Raw genomic sequence first — 27106 nt, forward strand, 5'->3', positions numbered from 1 at the left:
TCTACCGTCTGTAAGCTGTTAGTGTCTTAATGACTGTTCCACAGGTGCACGTTCATTAATTGTTTATGGTTCATTGACCAAGCATGGGAAACAGTGTTTAAACCATTTACAATGAAGATCTGTTAAGTTATTTGGATTTTTAAGAATTATCTTTGAAAGACAGGGTCCTGAAAGAGGGACGTTTCTTTTTTTTTTTCTGAGTATATATATATATATATATATATATATATATATATATATATATATATATATATATCAGAACCATATCCCTGTAATGCTTAGAGAAGATCTTATGTCAAGTGTTATTATTTTGGGGTGTTGCTGAAGTGCCAACAGTCAGTATCTAAATAATGTGTGTGAAATACTTGATAGTGTATGTGACGTAAACAGAGAGGTCTGCTTTTTGGGGGACCTGAATATTGACTGATTTCCATTAAGCTGTCCGCTCAAGAGGAAGCTTCTTACTGTAACCAGTGTCTGTAATCTGGTTCAGGTTATTAATCAACCTACCAGGGTGTTGATCATCAGGATCAAGATCATCCACATGTATGGATCACATTTTTACTAATACGTTAGAACTCTGTATCCCTACCCATTGATCACAATATAGTGGCTATATCCAGGAGAGCCAAAGTTCTAAAAGCTGGGCCTAAAATAGTGTATAAAAGATCATACAAAAGATTTTGCTGTGACTTATGTGAATAATGTAAAATATGTGTTGGTCTGATGTGATTAATAAGGAGCATCCAGACGCTGCAGTTGATGAATTTATGAAATTGCTTTGTCCAATTATTGAGAAGCATTCCGCTGTTAAGAAACAAACTGTTAGAACTGTTAAGACTCCATGGTTTGATGAGGAATTAAACAACTATATGGTTGAAAGAGATGGGGCAAAAGGAGTGGCTAATAAGTCTGGCTCCACATCTGACTAGCTGGCTTACTGCAAATTGAGAAATGAATGTGGGGGGGGGGGGTGTACTTTAAATGAAATTATGGGCAGAAAGACTAAATCAACTCCATCTTTCATTGAATCAGAAGGCTTATTCATCACAAAACCATTTGATGTTGCTAATAATTTGAATGATTGGCAAAGTGGGCAAACTTAGGTAGGAAATGCCAACACTGAACAGTGAGCCATCGTATAAATGCATAGAAAAACTAATAATAATGAAAGAAAAGCATTGCAAGTTTGAATTTTGTAAAGTAAGTGTGGGAGAGGTGGAAAATTATTGTTATCGATCAATAATGACAAACCTCCTGGCATTGACAACTTAGATGGAAAGCTACTGAGGATGGTAGCTGACTCTATAGCCACTCCTATCTGTCATATATTTAATCTGAGCCTAGAGGAAAGTCTTTGTCCTCAGGCCTGAAGGGAAGCCAAAGTCATTCTGATACCCAAGAGTGGTAAAACAGCCTTTACTGGTTCTAACAGCAGACATATCAGCTTGCTTCCAGCTCTTAGAAAACTGTTGGAAAAAATAGTTTTTGAACAAATACAATGTTATTTCTCTGTAAACAAATTAACAAGACTTTCAGCATGCCTATAGAGAAGGGCACTCAACATGTACTGCACTGACACAAATGACTGATGATTGGTTTAAATAAATTGATAATAAAAAGATTGTGAGAGATAGACTTTTAGATCTCAGTGCAGCCTTTGATATTATTGACAACCTGTTGTTGTAAAAACTACCAGCTGAATCTGGTAATGAATGGTGTGGCTGTTGAACTAGTTGAGGAGAGTAAATTAGTTGGCGTTACCTTAGATTGTAAACTGTCATGGTCAAAACATATACAGTGCATTTGGAAAGTATTCAGACCCCTTGACTTTTTCCACATTTTGTTATGTTACAGCCTTATCCTAAAATTGATTCAATAGTTTTTCCTCGCTCATCAATCTACACACAATACCCCATAATTACAAAGCAAAAAAAGTTTTTTATAAATGTTTGCAAATGTATTAAAAATTAAAAACTGATATATCACATTTACATAAGTATTCAGACCCTTTGCTCAATACTTTGTTGAAGCACCTTTGGCAGCGAGTACAGCCTCGAATTCTTGGGTATGACGCTACAAGCTTGGCACACCTGTATTTGGGGAGTTTCTCCCATTCTTCTCTGCAGATCCTCTCAAGCTCTGTCAGGTTGATGAGGAGCGTTGCTGCACAGCTATTATCAGGTCTCTCCAGAGATGTTCAATCGGGTTCAAGTCCGGGCTCTGGCTGGGCGACTCAAGGACATTTAAAGACTTGTCCCGAAGCCACTCCTGCGTTGTCTTGGCTGTGTGTTTAGGGTCGTTGTCCTGTTGGAAGGTGAACCTTCGTCCCAGTCTGAGGTCCTGAGCAGATTTTCATCAAGGATCTCTCTGTACTTTGCTCTTTCCCTCTTTCCCTCGATCCTGACTAGTCTCCCAGTCCCTGCCACTGGAAAACATCCTCCCGACATAATGATGCCACCACCATCCTTCACCGTAGTGATGGTGCCAGGTTTCCTCCAGACATGACGCTTGGCATTCAGAGCATTGAATCTTGTTGAGAGTCTTTAGGTGTATTTTGGCCAACTCCAAGCAGGCTGTCATGTGCCTTTTACTGAGGAATTTTTCCTAAAAGTTCAAACATGGTTACATTTCATTCAAATGTTTGTAATGTTCTAGGAATGTTCTCCAACTGTTTTGAAATTGGGAATGTTCACAAATAGTTCAGAGAACATTAAGAAACAACGTTCTTCAGTAAAAATGTTAGTACTTCAGCATAACGTTTCCTACAAGTTTACTCATGGTTCTATTTAAACTCATGTTCTCAAATTGTTCCAAGAACGTAAAGAAACAATGTAATTCTGTGGGAATTTCAGTACTTCAGCAATAATGTTTCCTCATGGTTCTATTTCAAGTAGTTCTCAAATTGTTTATAGAACGTTAAGAAACAATGTTCTTCTGTGGGAATTTCAGGACTTTAGCATGATGTTTCCTCATGGTTATATTTAAAGTTCAGAGAATGTTCTAAGAATTATATACCATGAGATCCTGAGGCCCATTGCCGTGACATTTATCCGCTGCCATCATTGAGCATGTTTGGGATGCTCTGGATCAACATGTATGACAGCATGTTCCAGTTCCGGCCAACATCCAGCATGTTCCAGTTTCCGCTAATATTTACTGGCTTCTGTCTAGCCACTCTACCATGAAGGCCTGATTGCTGGAGTGCTGCAGAGATGGTTGTCCTTCTGGAAGGTTCTCCCATCTCCACAGAGGAACTCTGGAGCTCTGTCAGAGTGACCATCGGGTTCTTGGTCACCCCCAGAACAGAGCAGCACGTCTTGCTCTTCATTGTAATCAGAGGGCTGATATAAATACTATGCATGGCCTTCTCTCTTGGCTAAGAATTGAGGAGACTGACTGCATCACTTCTTTTAATATAAGAAACGGTGTGTTGAAAATCCCAAATTGTTTGCATAGTCAACTTACACACACAGCTCTGACACACACACACTTACCCCACCAGACATGCCACCGTCAGACATTTTCAGTCCCCAAATCCAGAACAAATTTAAGAAACCGTACAGTATTTTATATAGAACCATTATTGCATGGAACTCCCTTCCATCTCATATTGCTCAAATAAACTGCAAACCTGGTTTCAAAAAACAGATAAAGCAACACCTCATGGCACAATGCCTCTCCCACCTCGATAGTTTGTGTATGTATTGATATGTAGGCTACATGTGCCTATTCATTTTTTTTTTTATGTAGTTCTGTCCTTGAGCTGTTCTTGTCTATTGATGTTCTGTATTATATCATTCTGTATTATGTTTCGTTTTGTGTGAACCCCAGGAAGAGTAGCTGCTGCTTTTGCAACAGCTAATGTGGATCCTAATAAAATACCAAATGTAATCAAATTTGTAACAAAATGTGGAAAAAGTCAAGGGATTTGAATACTTTCAGAATGCACTGTATTTGTAGTATAATGGACAATAAAGATACTATTATACTTAACAAAAGTATAAACCTAACATGCAACAATTTCAAAGATTTTACAGTTCATATAAGGAAATCAGTCAATTGAGATAAATTTGTTAGGCCCTAAGCTATGGATTTCACAACTGGGAATACAGATATTCATCTGTATTAAATAAAGGTAGAGGCGTGGATCAGAAAACCAGTCAGTATCTAGTGTGACCACCATTTTCCTCATGCAGCGCGGCACATCTCCTTCGCATAAAGTTGATCAGGCTGTTGATTGAGAGGAGTGGGACAACATTGCACAGGCCACAAGGGCTGTGTAAAGTTGCTGGATATTGGCGGGAACTGGAACATGCTGTCATACACGTCGATCCAGAGCATCCCAACCATGCTCAATGATAGCAGCGGATAAATGGCACGGCAATGGGCCTCAGGATCTAGTCATGGTATATAATTCTTAGAACATTCTCTGAACTTTAAATAGAACCATGAGGAAACATCATGCTAAAGTACTGAAATTCCCACAGAGAACGTTGTTTCTTAACGTTCTATAAAAAAATTTGAGAAAACTACTTGAAATAGAACCATGAGGAAACATTATTGCTGAAATTCCTACAGAATAACATTGTTTCTTTACGTTCTTGGAACAATTTGAGAACATGAGTTTAAATAGAACCATGAGTACACTTGTAGGAAACATTATGCTGAAGTACTAACATTTTTAATGAAGAACATTGTTTCTTAATGTTCTCTGAACTATTTGTGAACATTCCCAATTTCAAAACAGTTGGATGACATTCCTAGAATATTACAAACATTTAAATGAAATGTAACGATGTTTGAACTTTTAGTAAAAATTCCGTTAAAGGAATGAAATAGCAATACTTTTTGGGGTCAAGTTCCTTAAATGTGCTGAATGTTCCAAAAGCCAAGCAATCATCCTGCACCATTCCAAGGATGTTGTGGGCGGTTGTATGCAAAATAACCATAGGACAACCACGCTCTCACCAAGCTCTAAGAAACATATGGTTCTCAGAAAGTTGTGTGCTAGCTGGGGAATTTTTGTATGGTGGTCAAAAAGAGTATCGAATTTGGTTAACAAAAAAGTTGTGAATTTGCTATGTGAGGCATATTTGATTGAATAGAACTTTCGTAATATTTAGTTTGTTTTACGAATGCACTGATATAATTGGGCGCACGTGGCATTTCGGAAACTTTTAAAAAAACAACTGTGTATCAGAGGTGTGCCTGTTCACACACGTATTTGCCCTCTCATTGTCTAGAATGGTCCTACCTGATCTCGGCTCATCCTGCCTGCTTCCATCATAGACAGTACAGTGCTTGCATCTTTGAGGACATGTATTTCCATTGTTAGAGCGGTTACTTGTCAATATAATAGATCATCTTTGGTTACATGCGTCATAAAAGAAAGGGTAAGGGATAGCAATGGGCGGCTCCAGGGAGGGGCTTGACAGTGCTGAAGCGTCCTCAAAAATAGGCCTAGCACCCCCAAGAGACCATTAGTACCATAGATTGGTGTTTGTGAAGGGGTGCTTTTAAACTGCCCCAGCGAAGAATTCCTAGTGACACCACTGGACATGACAGATTTGTTCCATACAGATAGTGTGTATTCTAACTTCCTAATTCATCTTCTGTTATTATAAAGCAGAGGTACACAAAACTAGTACTTGGACGCAGTATACACTCCCTTTTCATAAGAAACAGATTTTCAGGATTTTCAGATGGCTAATCAATGACACAAATTGATCAATGAAGTGCCAAGGAGACACGACAAGTACGACCGCCAGCATGGTAGACCCCTGTCATGGAGGGACACGCGGTACATTCATTTCTCTTTCCTTCAGACATGTAGCCCCCTTTTATGATCACTGTTATTGAAGCCTGCCTGTATATACCGGAAAGTATACTATGGGTCCTGCCATGAGGTCTGGAGCGTTATGGCACAGGCACTAGAGGAATTGTCCTCTAACTACAGTGGTCACTGGTTCAAGTGCCGCTTTAGCTGTTCTCGCTTTAATCTCTATATTGATGGAGGAATTTAAATGACCCCTGTATTCTTTCTTACTCCGGGCTTTTGTTGAAGTGTTCCCTTATTGGCTTTGGGATGTGTGTGTGCAGGATGCTCCTTAACAGAGGAAGAGCCTCCCTGTATGTTAGCACACAATGACATCTGCTAGGGCTGATTTTCTTTCTACACTGAACAAAGATATAAACGCAACATGCAACAATTTTAAAGGTTTTACTGAGTTACAGTTCATATAAGGAAATCGGTCAACTGAAATAAATTCATTAGGGCCTAATCTATGGGTTTCATATGATTGGGAATACATATATGCATCTATTGGTCACAGATGCCTTAAAGAAAAGTAGGGATCAGAAAACCAGTCAGTATCTGGTGTGACCACCATTTTCCACATGCAGCGCGACATCTCCTTTGAATAGAGTTGATTAGGCTGTTGATTATGGCCTGTGAAATGTTGTCCCACTCCTCTTCAATGGCTGTGTGAAGTTGCTGGATATTGGCAGGAACTGGAACATGCTGTCGTACACATCAATTCAGAGCATCCCAAACATGCTCAATGGGTGACATGTCTGGTGAGTATACAGGTCATGGAAGAACTGGGACATTTTCAGCTTTCAGGAATTATGTACAGATCCTTGCTACATAGGGCCACATTATCATGCTGAAACATGAGGTGATGACAGTGGATGAATGGCACCACAATGGGCCTCAGGATATCGTCACGCTATCTCTGTGCATCTAAATTGCCATTGATAAAATGCAATTGTGTTTGTCCGTAGCTTATGCCTGCCCATACCATAACCCCACTGACACCATGGAACTCTCCTTTGACATCAGCAAACCACTCGTCCACATGACACCATACACGCTGTCTGCCACCTGCCTGGTACAGTTGAAACTGTGATTCATCCGTGAAGCGCACACTTCTCCAGCGCGCCAGTGGCCATCGAAGGTGAGCATTTTCCCACGGAAGTTGGTTACGACGCCGAACTGCAGTCAGGTCAAAACCCTGGTGAAGACGACGAGCATGCAGATGAGCTTCCCTGAGACCGTTTGACAGTTTGCGCAGAAATCTTTGGTTGTGCAAACCCACAGTTTCATCAGCTGTCCGGGTGGCTCGTCTCAGACCATCCCATAGGTGAAGAAGCCGGATGTGGAGGTCCTGGGCTGGCGTGGTTACTCGTGATCTGCGCTTGTGAGGCTGGTTGGAAGTACTAACAAATTCTCTAGAATGACATTGGATGCGGCTTTTGGTAGAGAAATGAACATTTAATTCTCTGACAACAGCTCTGGTGGACATTCCTGCAGTAAATGCCAATTGCACGCTCCCTCAACACTTGATACATCTGTGGCATTGTGTTGTGTGGCAAAACTGAACATTTTAGAGTGGCCTTTTGTTTTCCCCAGCAAAAGGTGACCTGTGTAATGATCATACTGTTTAATCAGCTTCTTGATATGCCACACCTGTCAGGTGGATGGATTATCTTGGCAAAGGAGAAATGTTCACCAACAGGGATGTAAACAAATTTGTGCACAAAATTTGAGCGAAATAAGCTTTTTGTGTGTATGGAAAATTCTGCGATCTTTTATTCAGCTCATGAAACATGGGACCATCACTTTACATGTTGCGTTTATATTTTTGTTCAGTGTAGATAACATTAAAATGTAACACACAGTAACCAAAAACCTGATCTAATTTGCATAGTCATACTGAGTTTGCACCATACTTGCAACAAACAGTACAATGTTCGCCACAAGTTTCCCCAGAGTCGAAGCAAATTTGCAGCAACAGTTAGCCAAAAAACTAATTTGCATGTGAAAATATGAGTGGTAAATTAGCTAAAATATTTTCCACAACTGCTTGCCAGAAGCCTGTTTTTTCGATAAGGGTGTGTTGAGATTCTAAATTGATCCTGTTGTGACCCTACTATTTAGGATAATCTAGATAAGGTCACTTCCAATCCACCCAATGTTGATCAAGGCTATAATGATGACGTACAGATAACAATTTATGCACTTTATCAGACTTTCATATGATAATTTGTCAGATTGAGGTTAAAGTGTGTCTATTGTGCATTTGGGAGAAGTATGTCTTTAAGGCATCTGTTTAGATTGTAAAAGCAACTATCAGCTGTACGCTTAATTCTTAAAAAGTAACATTAGCAAGTGAATGAAACTGCAACCTTGCAGCAATCAAGTGACTTGGATATACCGTCCATAATGAACAATTAAACTAATTACGACCAGGGCATTAATTGTGTGTAGTTTTATCATCTCTTTCTCTGGACTTTTACAGCATCTGATATGTCTACGGCAGAAAAACGCTATCCGAAAATTAAATGAGGACATTTCAGGAATAAACATCTTATTGTCACAGTCATTGAAGTATTAGTATTGGGGATTTTTACATGACACTTGCTCGGGGGTACGTGAATGTGATATATTCTCAGCATAGCAGAATACCACAGACACACAATGTACGAGCGCACTGTTGAAACACTATTCTAATGTCTGGCCAGTAGAGGGTGCTTGTGTTTAACAATTTTAACAAGTTTAACAAGAAGAGATGATAAAATGGCAGATACACTATATATACAAAAGTATGTGGACACCCCTTCATATTTGTGGATTCGGCTATTTCAACTACACCCATTGCTGCCAGGTGTATAAAATCAAGCACACAGCCATGCAATCTCCATACACAAACATTGGCAGAAGAACCGCCTTACTGAAGAGCTCAGTGACTTTTCAATCGTTATAGGATGCCACCTTTCCAACTAGTCAGTTCGGCAAATTTCTGCCTTGCTAGAGCTGCCCCGGTCAACTGTAAGTGTTGTTATTGTGACGTAGAAATATCTAGGAGCAAAAACGGCTCAGCCATGAAGTGGTAGGCCACACAAACTCACAGAATGGGACCACCAAGTGCTGAAGCGCGTAGCACGTACAAATCGCCTGTCCTCGGTTGCAACACTCACTACTGTTAGCCGGGAGCTTCATGAAATTAGTTTCCATGGCCGAGCAGCCGCACACAAGCCTAAGATCACCATGCGCAATGCCAACGTGGAAACATCTGGAGTGATGAATCACGCTTCACCATCTGGCAGTCCGACAGACTAATCTGGGTTTGGCAGATGCCAGGAGAACGCTGCCTATCCCAATGCATAGTGCCAACTGTAAAGTTTGGTGGTGGAGGAATAATGGTCTGGACTGGTTGTTATGGTATGGGCTAGGCCCCTTAGTTCCAGTGAAAGGAAATCTTAAAGCTACAGCATACAATGACATTCTAGACGATTCTGTGCATCCAACTTTGTGGCAACAGTTTGGGGAAGAAATGTTTTGTCGAGATCGGTGTGGAAGAACTTGACTGGCCTGCAGAGAGCCCTGAACTCAAGCCCAATGAACACCTTCGGGATGAATTGGAACGCCGACTGCAAGCCAGGCCTAATCGTCCAACATCAGTGCCCGACCTCACTAATGCTCTTGTGGCTGAATGGAAGCAAATCCGAGCAGCAATGTTCCAACATCTAGTGGAAAGCCTTCCCAGAAGAGTGGAGGCTGTTATAGCAGCAAAGGGGGGGACCAACTCCATATTAATGCCCATGATTTTGGAATGAGATGTTCGACCGATACTTTTGGTCACGTGTATTTATAACTGTTTAACAGAAAGCAGATTGTGGAAAAAATACCCATAATGCTTAGCTACACCTATCCAGTTCCTTCAGATCTGCCAACACTAAAGGAATAGTACTTTTCCTTAATCATGAGGACCAAGCAGGTGCACACCTCCTGGAGTGTCTCCATTAAAGTATTGAGTAACATTGGCAAAATAAGAAATGGGGAGTGCTCCACCAAGCATTCCTATAGTTCATTCAGATCAGCAAAACCTGAGGTGGTAAAGGATTGGGGTTATTTGAATGCGGCCTAAATTTAGCTTGTCACTAAATACAGTATATGAGGTATTGGTCTGGGGCTAGATGTCTCAGTCTGTGTCCTACCATAGTATTGGTAGTCAAAAGTTATCTCAGGTAGCGTGATAGGTCATGACTCAGTCCACATCTGCAAAATACCAGTTAGGGTATGATTGCTTAAAATTATCATTTGATTAACTTGTATGTGAATCTGACACATACATGATCGATATTCAAAATTCAATTGATCATGTATAGCTATTTTTTCCATATGAATGGTGAGGGCTGATGGGAGACACTTGTGGTCACATTGAAAGGGTATTAGCAATGAGGTTGCTTTCCTCAGATGTGTTCAGGACTTTTAACTGCCAAAAATAAAAACGTAACCACAGAAAAACTCAAAAGAAACTAGATGTACATAAAATGCATGTCTGTTGTGTGGTGGATCCTTCGATGGTATAGAATAATGCTTGTGTACTTGACCAGGTTACTAAATGTGTAACTGGGAACTATCGTTCTTCCATGTGTGAACTGAAGCCCATTCATGTGCAGGATTCAAACAGATGTTCATTGATGCACGTTATCCCAGTTACCCATAAACTATAACCCAACGGTAAAGCAAAGGAGCAACTGTCATTTTGTGAGTGATAAGTTATTTCCAAAAAGGAATTATTGGAAGGAGCATTTTACAACTCCTGCTGATTTGTCAGGCATTTCAGTATTGAGCACGTCAGTGGCATTGGCCAGCTAGGTACTTCAGCCTTCTTCACTGAAATGAATCAATGTGTCTGGCATTCACTGCTTGTCAGGATCCTGGGGGAAATCCTTCCTGGCATCTGGTCATCCTCTCAGGGCCTCCATGCTGCAGCTGAAAAACTGCTCTGCTCTCCAATCTCTCCCGAGTCCCTGTTTGCATGGACTCCTCTTTCCCTCTGGTTTGAGTGTCTTAAATGTAGAGTATGTCTGTGTGTGTTGATGTCTCGTGTGTGTGTGTGTGTGTGTGTGTGTGTGTGTGTGTGTGTGTGTGTGTGTGTGTGTCTCTGTATTTTTGAATGACACTCCAGGTTGTTGAAGATCAAAATTCTTCATTACAAAAAATGACAAAAGTTCCCCTTAAAAAGAAGAAGTTTGAAGACCACACAGGGCCAAAAAAAAGGCAAATACAATAAAAAAAGGTTACCCTTTGGAATTGTTTGAGTTTGTGTTTCATCAACAAATGATATGTACTGCAATATTAAGATATTTCTTTGCTAAATGTACTAACTAGAACCTGCAAAATCATGTCAGTTGCTGGCGAGTGTGAGAAGTCAGAAATTTGTTGGGAAAACATCTGATAGACCATTTAACACTGCGGAACATGAGAACTCTTTTGAATACTAAATCTGAAGTGGCATGGGTAAAGGGGCAGCATTTACCAGAGGGCAAAGCAGAGGACCCTTGAAGACCAAGTGCCTCTGTGGACATTAGTGAAAAGGACCAATGTCCAAACTCTCAATTTCTTTGGCAGGGTGGAAAGGTTCAAACTCACTGAGGGGAAAACTGTGCTCAAGAATGTATCTAGAGACCCTATCATGCATACCCAGGTGACAACCAAATCAAGGCCCCATTCAACAGCACTGAACATGTCAATGGTCTGATATGGAAAAGGTGCAAAAGTGAGCATAAGCACTGGCTGGTACTGCCTTTGTTGGAAACAATTACTATTGCCATTACAGAAAGCTATCCACCAACACTTCCAGATGCTGCTCTACTGCCCCATTCCCTCCGTTGCTGCTTTACCCTACCCGCTGATGCCTCCACATTGGCCCGACATATGTCCCATCATGCTGTGTCAGCAATGTCGACACCCAAAAACGTACGATTGTTATGGACAACTATCTGGCCAAAAGGTCTTTAACTGTGTGCGTCTCACAGATACGGAAAACAGTTTATCCCTACTTGTATTCTCTGGTACAGCCAGAGGAGGATGGGCCTCCCCTCAGTCTGGTTAACCTCAAGGCTTATCCCCCCCCCCCTTTGCGACAACTTGACATTAAAAAGGCTCTCTGGGGCCTCCCGGGTGGCGCAGTGGTCTAAGGCACAGCATCACAGTGCTAGCTGCGCCACCTGAGATTCTGGGTTCGAGCCCAGACTCTGCCGCAGCCGGCCGCGACCGGGAGGCTCATGGGGTGACGCATAATTGGCCCAGTGTCGTCCGGGTTAGGGAGGGTTTGGCCGGCAGGGATATCCTTGTCTCATCGCGCACTAGCAACTCCTGTGGCGGGCTGGGCGCAGTGGGCGCTGACCAGGTCACTAGGTGTACGGTGTTTCCTCCGACACATTGGTGCAGCTGGCTTCCGGGTTGGATGTGCATTGTGTCAAGAAGCAGTGCGGCTTGGTTGGGTTGTGTTTCGGAGGACGCATGACTCTTCGCCTCTCCCGAGTCCATACGGGAGTTGCAGCGATGAGACAAGACAGTAACTACTACCAATTGGATACCATGAAATTGGGGAGAAAAAGTGGTAAAATAATAATTTAAAAAACTAATAAAAAAAAGGCTCTCTGGGGATATAGCAAAAAGTTGCCAACTATGGTAGCTTTCTTTCAACCACATGTATAAGCTGTACCCTTTATGAACAGATGCTTCCCATGTCTGGATAGATAGTGAAGGCTCAGGTGAATATCATCATCCTTTCCTATGATGAATAGCTGAAGCTTTATTTTAAACAGCAAAGACAGCCTTGTAGATGTGGTTTATAAGTGAAGCAATGGAGCTGGAGTAGCTAGTCATGTGGCGATGAGCTCGATCTTGCATGTAAAGACTAATGCATCTCTAGAATGGCAATTCTCCTCCCTCCTCGTCCACTCTCCTTCATGAGCACTAGTCTGAATGTACAGTGTGTTTGTGTGTGTTGGCGTCCCGCGTGTATGACACTGCAGGTCATTGAAGATAAAAAATGTTTCATTATAAAAATGGACAAAAGTGCAGGTGCGTGGCGCTCGTCCTCTCTCCTCCATGAGCACTGATATGAAAAGACAGATTACATGAAAGCCACAGGAGGAGGTTGGTGGCAATCCTTGGCCTCTTCTACATTACTCTATAAATCTAATCATAAGCAAGACTGGATGATTCTGTATATTCCTCTGTACACTCCCCCGGTAACTGGTCCAACTCCATTGCGCAAAGTGTTCAAACCAATTCCTCCAAAAGCTCAACTGCTCTGGTTTGAGAGGCAGAAAATGTGTTATCGCTCGCATTGATCTGTATCGCCTGTGTTTTTCATCCATTGTTGAATTAATCTATTTCCCATATCAGGCACTACTGGATGGCTTGAGAGGCCTTGTGTTTGGACACAGTGCGCAAACATTCATTTTCTTTGACTCAGAGGGAATGTTTGTTTTCTAACTGCTTAGAACTAAAACCATATTCATGTGTCACTCAGTGAATGTTTTGTGCTTTCCATGAAGCAGTGATTTCTATCTGTACAACTTGTATAACCTATTATTTATTTCCTGAGACAATACTCTGTGCATTAGTAATTGTGTGAAGTATTTACTAGTATTTGTAAGACTGATGTAGTTATATTTTGTTGCCGTATAAGGCTCTTATTGAACCTGATTTATTATTTGTCAAATAAAAAAACATTGACAACTATTGAAATACTGGACTGTAGAAAAATGGTGGTATTGAAGTAGAATCATCTCTGAACCCAACTATACTAAACATTCTTCTACTATTTGGTAACTGAGGAAATGTAATTTGGATTGTTAATTGGTTCGGCTTGTTTTCTTTTTCAACGTTTCCAACTAGCTGAAGAAAAACATTTTATAGCACAATTGCCAACATTAGTACAATTACTCACTGCTGCCGACTACTGCAAATAACTTTGTATCCCTACACCTAAAGATTGTGTGATGGCAGAGGTAACGTTATAGCTGGTGTCTGATGAATACCAACTGAGTGAAAGTAAAGTATTCTTGTGTTGGATATGTGTTGGATATGGATGTGCTGTGAGTGATACATACTCGACTTGTAAAACATAGATGATTCTATGGATGTGGCCTGTACTGCAGTGAGACTAGGGTTGCAGGATAATGGAGATGTAGATGTGTCAGCTTCCTTGTCCTCAACTTCTTCAGCCTCCTTCTCCTCTTCATCACCCTCTTCTTCGGGCCACTCCGCTGACAACCTCTGGGGAATCCTAGCCGACCTCTGACCCTGAGGTCAAAATATTCACAGAGGTCAACATCAGCTAATTTGGGGTTTAATTAACTAATACTATGTGAGCGAGTCAAAGTGTCAGCTTTATCTGTTTCTAAGGCGAACGTAATCTCAGCACACATTCATCAACAAAATGAAACAAGCACAACATGCAAAATGAAACAAGCACAACATGCAGAAGAAAGAAAGAAATTACCAAAAAGGGAGAAAAAAAAGTTTAGGCATTGGTTACCTTAGGGCCAGGTTTGGCTGCTGCTCTCCTCTGTGGGCGTTGCTCGGCATTGGTCTCTTGGGAGTCAGATAGGGTCTTCATAGTGGCAGCCGCATGCCGGAGGATGCAGTCTGTGCCACAGTAAACAGAGTCGGGCAGAGCGTACATACTGCACCCTGGGCCAATGCACTGGGGCAGGGAACTGTCCGTCTCCATTTCAGCCTTAGCAACCACTTCAGTCTCCTCCTGCGCCACAGCCTCCTAAGACCAGACTCGCTTGTCAGCCTAGATCTCAAACATGCAACTAAACACCATTGTAAAATGGGCAGTCCAAAGCAAGGGAAACCAAATCACACTACAAACTAGAATTGATTTCCATTCTTCCTCGCAAAGGAATCAGTATGCGTTTCTTTTCTCACCTTACTGGCCTGCTCCTCATGCACTCTCTCCTCCTCCCCAGAGGAGGGCAGTGTCAGGCAGTCAGGGGGGCTCTGCTGGGGGTCTGCCTGGCTCTGGCTCTTATTCGTGCAGTTGGGGCAGATCCAGTCCCGTCCGCTCCTCTCCAGCTTGCTGCCCTGCGTCTCGCTGATGCCAACGCAGTCGCCATGGAACCACTCCTGACAATTGTCACAGGAGATCATGAACCTGGACAAGGAATCAAACGGGCAATAAGAAAATGACAACTAAAGAACAGCAATTAACTCCAGTCCATAACCATCCAAAATAAAAAGTATGGCAGATGAAAAGAGCTGAGATGTGGTGCTGCTATACCAACAACATTAGGCTTGCTTGTTTTCAGAGGTGAATATTGTCCTAGACAACGCTACACACATACCTTTTATTCTGCCTCTGTCGACAGATGCAGTAAAGGGCATTGGGGTTGTAGCCCTCACTGTCCGATGTGCTAGAATACTCTGACTTTTCTTCCTCGATCCTCTCCTCCACCTCGTCCTTCTCCTCCTCCACCTCGTCCTTCTCCACCTTCTCCACCTCGTCCTTCTCCACCTCGTCCTCCTCCACCTCGTTCTCCTCCACCTCGTTCTCCTCCACCTCGTCCTCCTCCACCTCGTCCTTTTCCTCCTCGTCCTCCTCCACCTCGTCCTTTTCCTCCTCGTCCTTCTCCTCCTCCACCTCGTCCTTCTCCTCCTCCACCTCGTCCTTCTCCTCCTCCACCTCGTCCTTCTCCTCCTCCACCTCGTCCTTCTCCTCCTCCACCGTTACATTATCATATTGGCTGGGCTTTTCTTCTGTTGTCTCTGGCTCTAGATCAGACTCGAGAGGAGGCATAGACTCGGAGCTGGACTGTTGAGAAGGAGAAGGGCTTTGCGGTTCAACCACTACAACAGCCTCCTCGGGACTCTGCTCCCTCTCCTCCTCCTGAGGCTGATACACCTGCTGCTGTTCATACTCTTTTACAAAAATCACGTCTTCTTCATCTGCAGTGCTCGACTCTGGCTCTACCCTCCTACCCCTCCCACGCCCCCTACCTCTCCCTCGTCCTCTCCCTCTACCTCTACCCCTTCCCCTAGCCCTGCCTCTCCCTCTGACCCCTCTGCCTCTGGCCTCACCTCTCCCCCTAATGCTCAGCCGCTCCTGAAGCTGCTTCAGGGTCAGCTCATCACTGTCCTCCTCTATACTGGAGGCAGCTTCCATGTCACCACTACCCCCATAGCTAGGAAGGGCAGCCATAATTTGGGCAGGGGCAGCCGTGGTCCTGTCCTCCTCTTTCTTCTCCCAAAGTAGGGAAAAAGCCGTGCTGAATGCAGATCCAAAGTCCCGCCAAGAGGAGGGGTCTAATCTGCCACCTGGGCAGGGCTCTAGGGCCTCTGAGGCAGGCTCTGTGTCCATTGGAGTAGGGGAGCTCGTCTCGGAGTGTTCCAGGTCAGCTGGGGCGCTCCTTCTCCCCCCTCGCCCACGTCTTGAATAGGTCTGGGCCGGGCGGCCTCTGCCCCGACGTGTGGGTAGGGGCGGAGATTCTGGATCTTCAATCTCATCCAATCCCACAAACTCTCTTCTGGCAACCGTGGTCCGCCTGAAGCCCCAGGTCTTTTTGAACTCGCTGATGGTCGGCCTAGCACCCCTCTCGGCCCCCTCCACCTGCTGCTCTGCATTACCATCGCCTCTGTGCTCCTCTACACCAAGAAGAGAAGAGCAGGGATAGAAAAACAGATAAAAAAGGTAGCAATATGATGTAGAAAGTAAACAGTTTAAACATCAAGCAGCAGTTACTACTCTTAAACCTTTGGATGCCGTCTACCATAGCGCCATTCGTTTAATCACTGGTGACAGTTTTAATACTCACCACAGCATCCCGTTTCAAAAGTCCTGTAGATCAATTCATTACTCCCTTTTTGTTTACAAAGCCCTACTACACAAGCTTCCAACTTACCTAACTTCGATGTTACAGAATTAAAAAAAACATGAGATACCAAACCCGCTCACAAGGTTGGTTAACCCTCGAGGTTCCTTGGGTCTCCACCTCATTGCTGGAACCAACTGCAAAATACACTGCAATAAGCTATGGATGGCGCTTGGGCAATTTAAAATATTGATTAGGGAACTATTTTCTGAGGAATGTGGCTGTTTTTGTTGATCGTTTGTTGTGCTGTATTTTAGTTTGCTTTGTACTGTCCGATTTTGATTTTGTCTATGAATTGTATGTGCAGGGCTCCCTTGCGAAAGAGGTCCTGGTCTCAATGGTGACTCCCTGTTTAAATGAAAAGGTAAAATAGCTGGTCAATTTCCGCAACAACTAAGAGCTTTGGTTCAACTTTTCCTCAGCTTTGGTGCCCTGGCTACCACGTTGTAACAGCATGAAGCAAACCAATGCACATGCACAGATACCGGGTGTTTCTCAATATGCATACTACCGTGCTCCACACTCTCATGCTCAGAGTGCGTTCTCCCAGGACGTTCTCGAGTAAGTTCTTGTTAGGAAGAGAGTCTGAAGAACGCATAAAACATTCCATTTGAGAAGCACTCACACCCTGTATTACCTCACGCTGCACCTCCCCATTCACTGACCCTTCCTCCAGCCAGGACAACGGCAATAGAGACCAAACAAGATATACACCAGACAAATGTTTTACTTCATAACTATCAGCTAGCTATAATAAACAAAAATATAAAACGCAACATGCAACAATTTTAAAGATTTGACTAAGTTACAGTTCATATAAGGAAATCAGTAATTTGAAATAAATAAATTAGGCTCTAATTTATGGATTTCACATGACTGGGCAGGGTTGCAGGCATAGGTGGGCCTTGGAGGGCATAGGCCCACCCACTGGGGAGCCAGGCCCAGCCAATCCGAATAAGTTTTTCTCCACAATAGGACTTAATTACAGACAGAAATTCTCCTCAGCAACCCACCCCTCCTCAGACGATCCTGCAGGTGAAGAAGCCGGAATTGGCTGGCCTGGGCTGGCGTGGTTACACGTGGCAACAGCTCTGGTGGACATTCCTACAGTCAGCATGCCAATTGCACGCTCCCTCAAAACTTGAGACATCTGTGGCATTGTGTTGTGTGACAAAACTGCACATTTTAGAGTGGCCTTTTAATTGTCCCTAGCACAAGGTGCACCTCTAATGATCGTGCTGTTTAATCAGCTTCTTGATATGCCACACCTGTCAGATGGATGGATTATCTTGGCAAAGGAGAAATGCTCACTAACAGGAATGTAAACAAATGTGTGCACAAAATTTGGAACATGCTTATGGACCATATCTGTGATTTTTGTTTTCAGCTCATGAAACATGGTACCAACACTTCAAATGTTGCTTTTATATTTTTGTTCAATGTATATGTGAATCGTAATAATGTAGCTAATCAGATTGTTTAACAGGCAAAAATGACCTAAAACTTATGTTATGCAAGGTAGATGTAAATTCTTCATGGGTAGTTGGCTAGTTAACAATTCTTTATGGCTATCTGGCCAGTTAATCCTATTGACCTATTATGGGCTTGCGACCGACGCACACTAGTGGCTTTGTAGGCAGGTAAACATGCCAAAATTAACATAGGTTTATAAATACATGCTATCAAGATAAAATATTGTAGTCAGGCAACATATGAAATGTGAACAGGCAACATTTCATTCTGAAATCTGACCGTATTTTAATGGCCGCCAGTTATTTCAAGAAATGTTGCATAATTATTTGTTGTTGCGTCATATTCTTTACATACTTTCCGTTGAAGTTTGTGTCGATGCATACTCCAAAATATGTACAAATGGAGTACGCATTCGAGAAGTGTCCTGCGTGCGTTGTTTCGCATACTTTGATTTGGACATATGAATAAAAATAAATATTCCCTCGTTATGTCGAGATCACAGCTTATTTATCTCATGATCACGACATAGCAAAAAAATTTTGTCGAGATCACAAGATAAACTCTATAAATAGGAGTGGACGTATTGATGATAGATTGACAGTATGGCTGAGGCAGCAGAGCCCACGGTGAATCAGTGCATACGTATTTATTTATTTTTTTCACCTTTATTTAACCAGGTAGGCCAGTTGAGAACAAGTTCTCATTTACAACTGCGACCTGGCCAAGATAAAGCAAAGCAGTGCGACACAAACACAGAGTTACACATGGGATAAACACACGTACAGTCAATAACACAATATAAAAATCTATATACAGTGTGTAAAAATGTAGTAAGATTAGGGAGGAAAGGCAATAAATAGGCCATAATGGCGAAATAATAACAATTTAGCAATTAAACCCTGGAGTTATAATGTGCAGAAGATGAATGTGCAAGTAGAGATACTGGGGTGCAAAGGAGCAACAACAAAAAAATAACAATATGGGGATGAAGTAGTTGGGTGGGCTATTTACAGATGGGCTGTGTACAGGTACAATGATCGGTAAGCTGCTCTGACAGCTGATGCTTAAAGTTAGTGAGGGAGATAAGACTCCAGCTCCAGTGAGTTTTGCAATTCGTTCCAGTCATTGGCAGCAGAAAACTGGAAGGAAAGGCGGCCAAAGGAGGAGTTGACTATGGGGATGACCAGTGAAATGTACCTGCTGGAGCGCGTGCTACAGGTGGGTGCTGCTATGGTGACCAGTGAGCTGAGATAAGGCAGGGCTTTACCTAGCAAAGACTTATAGATGACCTGGAGCCAGTGGGTTTGGCGACGAATATGAAGCGAGAGCCAGCCAATGAGAGCATACAGGTCGCAGTGGTGAGTTGTATATGGGGCTTTGGTGACAAAACGGATGGCACTGTGATAGACTACATCCAATTTGCTGAGTAGAGTGTTGGAGGCTATTTTGTAAATGACATCACCAAAGTCAAGGATCAGTAGGATAGTCAGTTTTACGAGGGTATATTTGGCAGCATGAATGAAGGATGCTTTGTTGCGAAATAGGAAGCCGATTCTAGATTTCATTTTGGATTGGAGATACTTAATGTGAGTCTGGAAGGAGAGTTTACAGCCTAACCAGACACCTAGGTATTTGTAGTTGTCCACATATTCTAAGTCAGAACCGTCCAGAGTAGTGATGCTGGAAGGGCGGGCGGGTGCGGGCAGCAATCGGTTGAAGAGAATGCATTTTGTTTTATTAGCGTTTAAGAGCAGTTGGAGGCCACGGAAGGAGTGTTGTATGGCATTGAAGCTTGTCTGGAGGTTTGTTAACACAGTGTCCAAAGAAGGGCCAGAGGTATACAGAATGGTGTCGTCTGAGTAGAGGTGGATCAGAGAATCACCACCTGCAAGTGCGACATCATTGATGTATACAGAGAACAGTCAGCCCCAGAATTGAACCCTGTGACACCCCCATAGACACTGCCAGAGGTCCGGACAACAGGCCCTCCGATTTGACACACTGAACTCTATCTGAGAAGTAGTTGGTTAACCAGGCGAGGCAGTCATTTGAGAAACCAAGGCTGTTGAGTCTGCCGATAAGAATATGGTGATTGACAGAGTCGAAAGCCTTAGCCAGGTCGATAAAGACGGCTGTACAGTATTGTCTTTTATCAACGGCGGTTATGATATCGTTTAGGACCTTGAGCGTGGCTGACGTGCACCTATGACCAGCTCGGAAACCAGATTGCATAGCGGAGAAGGTACGGTGGGATTCAAAATGGTCGGTGATCTGTTTGTTAACTTGGCTTTCGAAGACTTCAGAAAGGCAGGGCAGGGTAGATATAGGTCTGTAACAGTTTGGGTCTAGAGTGTCTCCCCCTTTGAAGAGGGGGATGACCGCGGCAGCTTTCCAATCTTTAGGGATCTCAGACGATACGAAAGAGAGGTTGAACAGGCTAGTAATGGGGGTTGCAACAATTGCGGCAGATAATTTTAGAAAGAGAGGGTCCAGATTGTCTATCCCAGCTGATTTGTAGGGGTCCAGATTTTGCAGCTCTTTCAGAACATCAGCTATCTGGATTTGGATCTGAAGGAGAAATGGGGAGGCTTGGGCAAGTTGCTGTCGGGGGTGCAGAGCTGTTGACCGGGGTAGGGGTAGCCAGGTGGAAAGCATGGCCAGCCGTAGAAAAATGCTTATTGAAATTTTAGATTATCGTAGATTTATCGGTGGTGAGAGGGTTTCCTATCCTCAGTGCAGTGGGCAGCTGGGAGGAGGTGCTCTTATTCTCCATGGACTTTACAGTGTCCCAAAAGTTTTTGGAGTTGTGCTACAAGATGCAAAATTCTGTTTGAAAAAGTAAGCCTTTGCTTTCCGAACTGCCCTGAATCAATCTTCTATGCCTAAAACAGTCACTGCTTGGGCATTTTTGTGTCTTTTTAACACTTATACCTCGTAGTCAGGCTCTGGTTCAGAGACTCTCTTCATCGTCTCTCTCCCATTTCTAGAGTGTATTGGTTCCTAACTTCCCTGAAAAGTTGTATGTCTCGGGGGCTATTCGATGCTAATGCAGTACACCACAGGATGTTTTTGTGTTGGTCAAGGGCAGTCAAGTCTGAAGTGAACCAAGGGCTATATCTGTTCTTAGTTCTACATTTTTTGAATGGGGCATGCTTATTTAAGATGGTGATGGTTTTTGCCTGCCATATGAGTTCTGTTATACTCACAGACATCATTCAAACAGTTTTAGAAACTTCAGAGTGTTTTCTATCCAAATAATATGCATATTCTAGTTCCTGGGCCCGAGTAGTAGGCCGTTTAATTTGGGTACGTTCTTCATCCGGCCGTGAAAATGGACCAATTAGTAGATTTGGATAGAAAACACTCTGAAGTTTCTAAAACTGTTTGAACGGTGTCTGTGAGTATAACAGAACTCATATGGCAGGCAAAAACCTGAGAAAAATTGAATCAGGAAGTGGGAGAAATTAGAAATGTACTTTTTCTTTTGAATCCCTTGAGAAACTACAGTGACATAGGATTTACGTTGCACCTCCTAAGGCTTCCATTGGCTGTCAACAATCTTTAGGAACTGGTTTCATCCATCACCTGTTACCGAGCACAAAATTGTGGCTCAGTCAATCAGTGGCCAATCTGAGAACAGGTGTCTCGTGACGCGCATGCACGCGAGTTCGCTGTTTGTTATTTTTCTTCTGGGATGAATACCTATTGCCCGGTTGTAAAATTATCGCAATTTTACGTTAAAAAATACCCTAAAGGATTGATTGTAAACATCGTTTGACATGTTTCTACAAACGGTAATGGAACTTATGAACTTTTCGTCTATGGATTTGGGCCCACGCCACATGGCATTTTAAAGTGTTCTGGATGGGTCAACAAAACGGAGGTATTTGGACATAAATGATGGACTTTGTAGAACAAATGAACATTTCTTGTGGAAGTGGGAGCCCTTCCGAGTGCATTCCGCCGAAGATCAGCGAAGGTAAGAAAATATTTCAAACATATTTTTTAGAGATTTGTGGACGCCGTGGTTGTAGGCTAACTGTATAGCTTAGCATTGAAGGCTAATTTCTGTACTCAGAATATTGAACAATGTGCTTTTTCCGTAAAGTTATTTTGAAATCTGACACAGTGGTTGCATAAAGGAGTAGATTATCTCTAATTCTTTAAATAATTGTTATACATTTTGTCAACGTTTATGAGTTCTTCTGTAAATGAATGTGCCCATTCACCGGAAGTTATGGGGAGAAAACATTTTCTGAACGTCACGCGCCAATGTAAAAATTGGGTTTTTGGATATATACTGCTCAAAAAAATAAAGGGAACACTTAAACAACACAATGTAACTCCAAGTCAATCACACTTCTGTGAAATCAAACTGTTCACTTAGGAAGCAACACTGATGGACAATAAATTTCACATGCTGTTGTGCAAATGGAATAGACAACAGGTGGAAATTATAGGCAATTAGCAAGACACCCCCAATAAAGGAGTGGTTCTGCAGGTGGTGACCACAGACCACTTCTCAGTTCCTATGCTTCCTGGCTGATGTTTTGGTCACTTTTGAATGCTGGCGGTGCTTTCACTCTAGTGGTAGCATGAGACGGAGTCTACAACCCACACAAGTGGCTCAGGTAGTGCAGCTCATCCAGGATGGCACATCAATGCGAGCTGTGGCAAGAAGGTTTGCTGTGTCTGTCAGCGTAGTGTCCAGAGCATGGAGGCGCTACCAGGAGACAAGCCAGTACATCAGGAGACGGGGAGGAGGCCGTAGGGGGGCAACAACCCAGCAGCAGGACCGCTACCTCCGCCTTTGTGCAAGGAGGAGCAGGAGAAGCACTGCCAGAGCCCTGCAAAATGACCTCCAGCAGGCCACAAATGTACATGTGTCTGCTCAAACGGTCAAAAACAGACTCCATGAGGGTGGTATGAGGGCCCGACTTCCACAGGTGGGGGTTGTGCTTACAGCCCAACACCGTGCAGGACGTTTGGCATTTGCCAGAGAACACCAAGATTGGCAAATTCGCCACTGGCGCCCTGTGCTCTTCACAGATGAAAGCAGGTTCACACTGTGCACGTGACAGACGTGACAGTCTGGAGACGCCGTGGAGAATGTTCTGCTGCCTGCAACATCCTCCGGCATGACCGGTTTGGCGGTGGGTCAGTCATGGTGTGGGGTGGCATTTCTTTGTGGGGCCGCACAGCCCTCCATGTGCTCGCCAGAGGTAGCCTGACTGCCATTAGGTACCGAGATGAGATCCTCAGACCCCTTGTGAGACCATATACTGGTGCGGTTGGCCCTGGGTTCCTCCTAATGCAAGACAATGCTAGACCTCATGTGGCTGGAGTCTGTCAGCTGTTCCTGCAAGAGGAAGGCATTGATGCTATGGACTGGCCCGCCCGTTCCCCAGACCTGAATCCAATTGTGCACATCTGGGACATCATGTCTCGCTCCATCCACCAACGCCACGTTGCACCACAGACTGTCCAGGAGTTGGCGGATGCTTTAGTCCAGGTCTGGGAGGAGATCCCTCAGGAGACCATCCGCCACCTCATCAGGAGCATGCCCAGGCGTTGTAGGGAGGTCATCCAGGCACGTGGAGGCCACACACACTACTGAGCCTCATTTTGACTTGTTTTAAGGACATTACATCAAAGTTGGATCAGCCTGTAGGGTGGTTTTCCACTTTAATTTTGAGTGTGACTCCAAATCCAGACCTCCATGGGTTGATAAATTGGATTTCCATTGATTATTTTTGTGTGATTTTGTTGTCAGCACATTCAACTATGTAAAGAAAAAGTATTTAATAAGATTATTTCATTCATTCAGATCTAGGATGTGTTCCCTTTATTTTAATGTTCCCTTTATTTTTTTGAGCAGTGTAAATATGAACTTGATCGAACAAAAAATGCATGTCTTGTCTAACATGTCCTAGGAGAGTCATCTGATGAAGATTGTCAAAGGTTAGTGCTTAATTTTAGCTGTATATCTGGTTTTGTGACGGTTATCCGTGCTTGGAAAATGGCTTTTTTCTTTCTTTTGCTAAGGTGCTATCCTAAAATAATCTAATGTTTTGCTTTCACCGTAAAGCCTTTTTGAAATCGGACAATGTGATTGGATTAACGAGTAGAGTATCTTTAAAATGCCGTATAATACTTGAATTTTAATTTTGAGATTATTTTGGGGGGAATTTCGCGCCATGCTATCTCACTGGTTGTTGTCCAACCAATCCTGTTAACGGGATTTTATCTCGAAGGGGTCCTCAAGAGGTTAACCTCTATGGGCTAAGTGGGACCAAATCGTCCCACCTACTCAACAGCCAGTGGAATCCCGTGGCGCGATATTCAAATACCTTAGAAATGCTATTACTTCAATTTCTCAAACATATGACTATTTTACACCATTTTAAAGACAAGACTCTCGTTAATCTAACCACACTGTCCGATTTCAAAAAGGCTTTACAACGAAAGCAAAACATTAGATTATGTCAGCAGAGTACCCAGCCAGAAATAATCAGACACCCATTTTTCAAGCTAGCATATAATGTCACAAAAACCAAAACCAGAGCTAAATGCAGCACTAACCTTTGATGATCTTCATCAGATGACACTCCTAGGACATTATGTTATACAATACATGCATGTTTTGTTCAATCAAGTTCATATTTATATCAAAAACCAGCTTTTTACATTAGCATGTGACTAGCATTCCCACCGAACACTTCCGGTGAATTTACTAAATTACTCACGATAAACGTTCACAAAAAACATAATTATTTTAACCTGTTATGGCTAGGGGGCAGTATTTTCACAGCCGGATAAAAAACGTACCCGATTTAATCTGATTATTACTCCTGCCCAGAAACTAGAATATGCATATAATTATTAGCTTTGGATAGAAAACACTCTAAAGTTTCTAAAACTGTTTGAATGGTGTCTGTGAGTATAACAGAACTCATTTGGCAGGCCAAAACCTGAGAAGATTCCATGCAGGAAGTGCCCTGTCTGACAATTTCTTGCCCTTCTTGATTATCTCTATCCATTACAGAGGATCTCTGCTGTTACGTGACACTTCCTACGGCTCCCATGGGCTCTCAGAAGGCGGCAAAAAGCTGAATCGTGCCTTTGCAGGCTCTGGCTGAAAAAAAGTAGCTTGTTTGGGTAGTGGCTGGTTACAGTACTGTGAGACTCAGGCGCGTGCCCGAGTCGACCGAATGCTTTATTTTCTTTTGTCTGTTTACCTAAACGCAGATTCCCGGTCGGAATATTATCGCTTTTTTACGAGAAAAATGGCATAAAAATTGATTTTAAACAGCGGTTGACATGCTTCGAAGTACGGTAATGGAATATTTAGAAATCTTTTGTCACGAATTGCGCCATGCTCGTGACCCTTATTTACACTTCGGATAGTGTCTTGAACGCACGAACAAAACGCCGCTGTTTGGATATAACTATGGATTATTTTGAACCAAACCAACATTTGTTATTGAAGTAGCAGTCCTGGGAGTGCATTCTGACGAAGACAGCAAAGGTAATAACATTTTCTTATAGTAAATCTGACTTTGATGAGTGCTACATTTGCTGGGTGTCTAAATAGCTAGCCGTGATGGCTGGGCTATCTACTCAGAATATTGCAAAATGTGCTTTCACCGAAAAGCTATTTTAAAATCGGACACCTCGATTGCACAAAGGAGTTCTGTATCTATAATTCTTAAAATAATTGTTATGTTTTTTGTGAACGTTTATCGTGAGTAATTTAGTAAATTCACCAGAGGTTTGCGGGGGGTATGCTAGTTCTGAACGTCACATGCTAATGTAAAAAGCTGGTTTTTGATATAAATATGAACTTGATTGAACAAAACATGCATGTATTGTATAGCATAATGTCCTAGGTGTGTCATCTGATGAAGATCATCAAAGGTTAGTGCTGCATTTAGCTGTGGTTTTGTTTTTTGTGACATTATATGCTAGCTTGAAAAATGGGTGTCTGATTATTTCTGGCTGGGTACTCTGCTGACATAATCTAATGTTTTGCTTTCGCTGTAAAGCCTTTTTGAAATCGGACAGTGTGGTTAGATAAAGGAGAGTCTTTAAAATGCTGTGAAATAGTCATATGTTTGAAAAATGGAAGTTTTTGTATTTTAAAGGAATTTGTAATTCGCGCCACGCCTATCATTGGATATTGGAGCAGGTGTTCCGCTAGCGGAACGTCTAGATGTAAGAGGTTAAGAATTATAGATACAGAACTCCTTTATGCAATCGCTATGTCCGATTTTAAAATAGCTTTTCGGTGAAAGCACATTTTGCAATATTCTGAGTAGATAGCCCGGCCATCACAGGCTAGCTATTTTGACACCCACCAACTGTGGTACTCACCAAACTCAGATTTACTATAAGACAAATTGGATTACCTTCACTGTTCTTCGTCAGAATGCACTCCCAGGACTTCTACTTCAATAACAAAATGTTGGTTTGGTTGCAAATAATCCATAGTTATATCCAAATAGCGGCGTTTTGTTCGTGCGTTCAAGACACTATCCGAAGGGTAAAGAAGGGTGACGCGCCCGGCGCGTTTCGTGACAAAAAAATTCAAAATATTCCATTACCGTACTTCGAAGCATGTCAAACGCTGTTTAAAATCAATTTTTATGGGATTTTTCTTGTAAAAAAGCTATAATATTCCGACCGGGAAACCCTGTTTTCGTTCAAAGACTGAAAATGTAAACATGGTGGAGTCTCGTGCACGAGCGCCCCAGTCTCATTGTTCTCAGATCGACCACTATCCAAATGCGCTACTGTTTTTCAGCCATGGCCTGCAAAGTCATCATTCAACGTTCTGGCGCCTTCTGAGAGCCTATGGGAGCGTTAGAAAATGTCACGTTTAGCCAGAGATCCCCTGTTTTGGATAGAGATGATCAAGAAGGCCAAGAAATAGTCAGAGAGAGCGCTT

The 27106-nt window shown here is 42.8% G+C and overlaps 1 protein-coding gene across 7 annotated transcripts in view; it reads right to left on the minus strand.

Moving 5' to 3' along the window:
- LOC106571967 (death-inducer obliterator 1) overlaps positions 1-27106 on the minus strand; it is a 78664-nt gene that overhangs the window by 21318 nt on the left and 30240 nt on the right. For all 7 annotated transcript variants that reach the window (XM_045695935.1, XM_045695940.1, XM_045695937.1 and 4 more), the window contains exons 3-6: positions 15163-16459; positions 14747-14972; positions 14349-14588; positions 13921-14113 (exon numbers count right to left, since the gene is read on the minus strand). In XM_045695935.1, the coding sequence (XP_045551891.1) occupies positions 13921-14113; positions 14349-14588; positions 14747-14972; positions 15163-16459 (1956 nt within the window). The remainder of the gene's footprint in view (positions 1-13920; positions 14114-14348; positions 14589-14746; positions 14973-15162; positions 16460-27106) is intronic.

Source organism: Salmo salar, chromosome ssa15, assembly GCF_905237065.1.
Source record: "Salmo salar chromosome ssa15, Ssal_v3.1, whole genome shotgun sequence".
NCBI classification, from domain to species: Eukaryota; Metazoa; Chordata; class Actinopteri; order Salmoniformes; family Salmonidae; genus Salmo; species Salmo salar.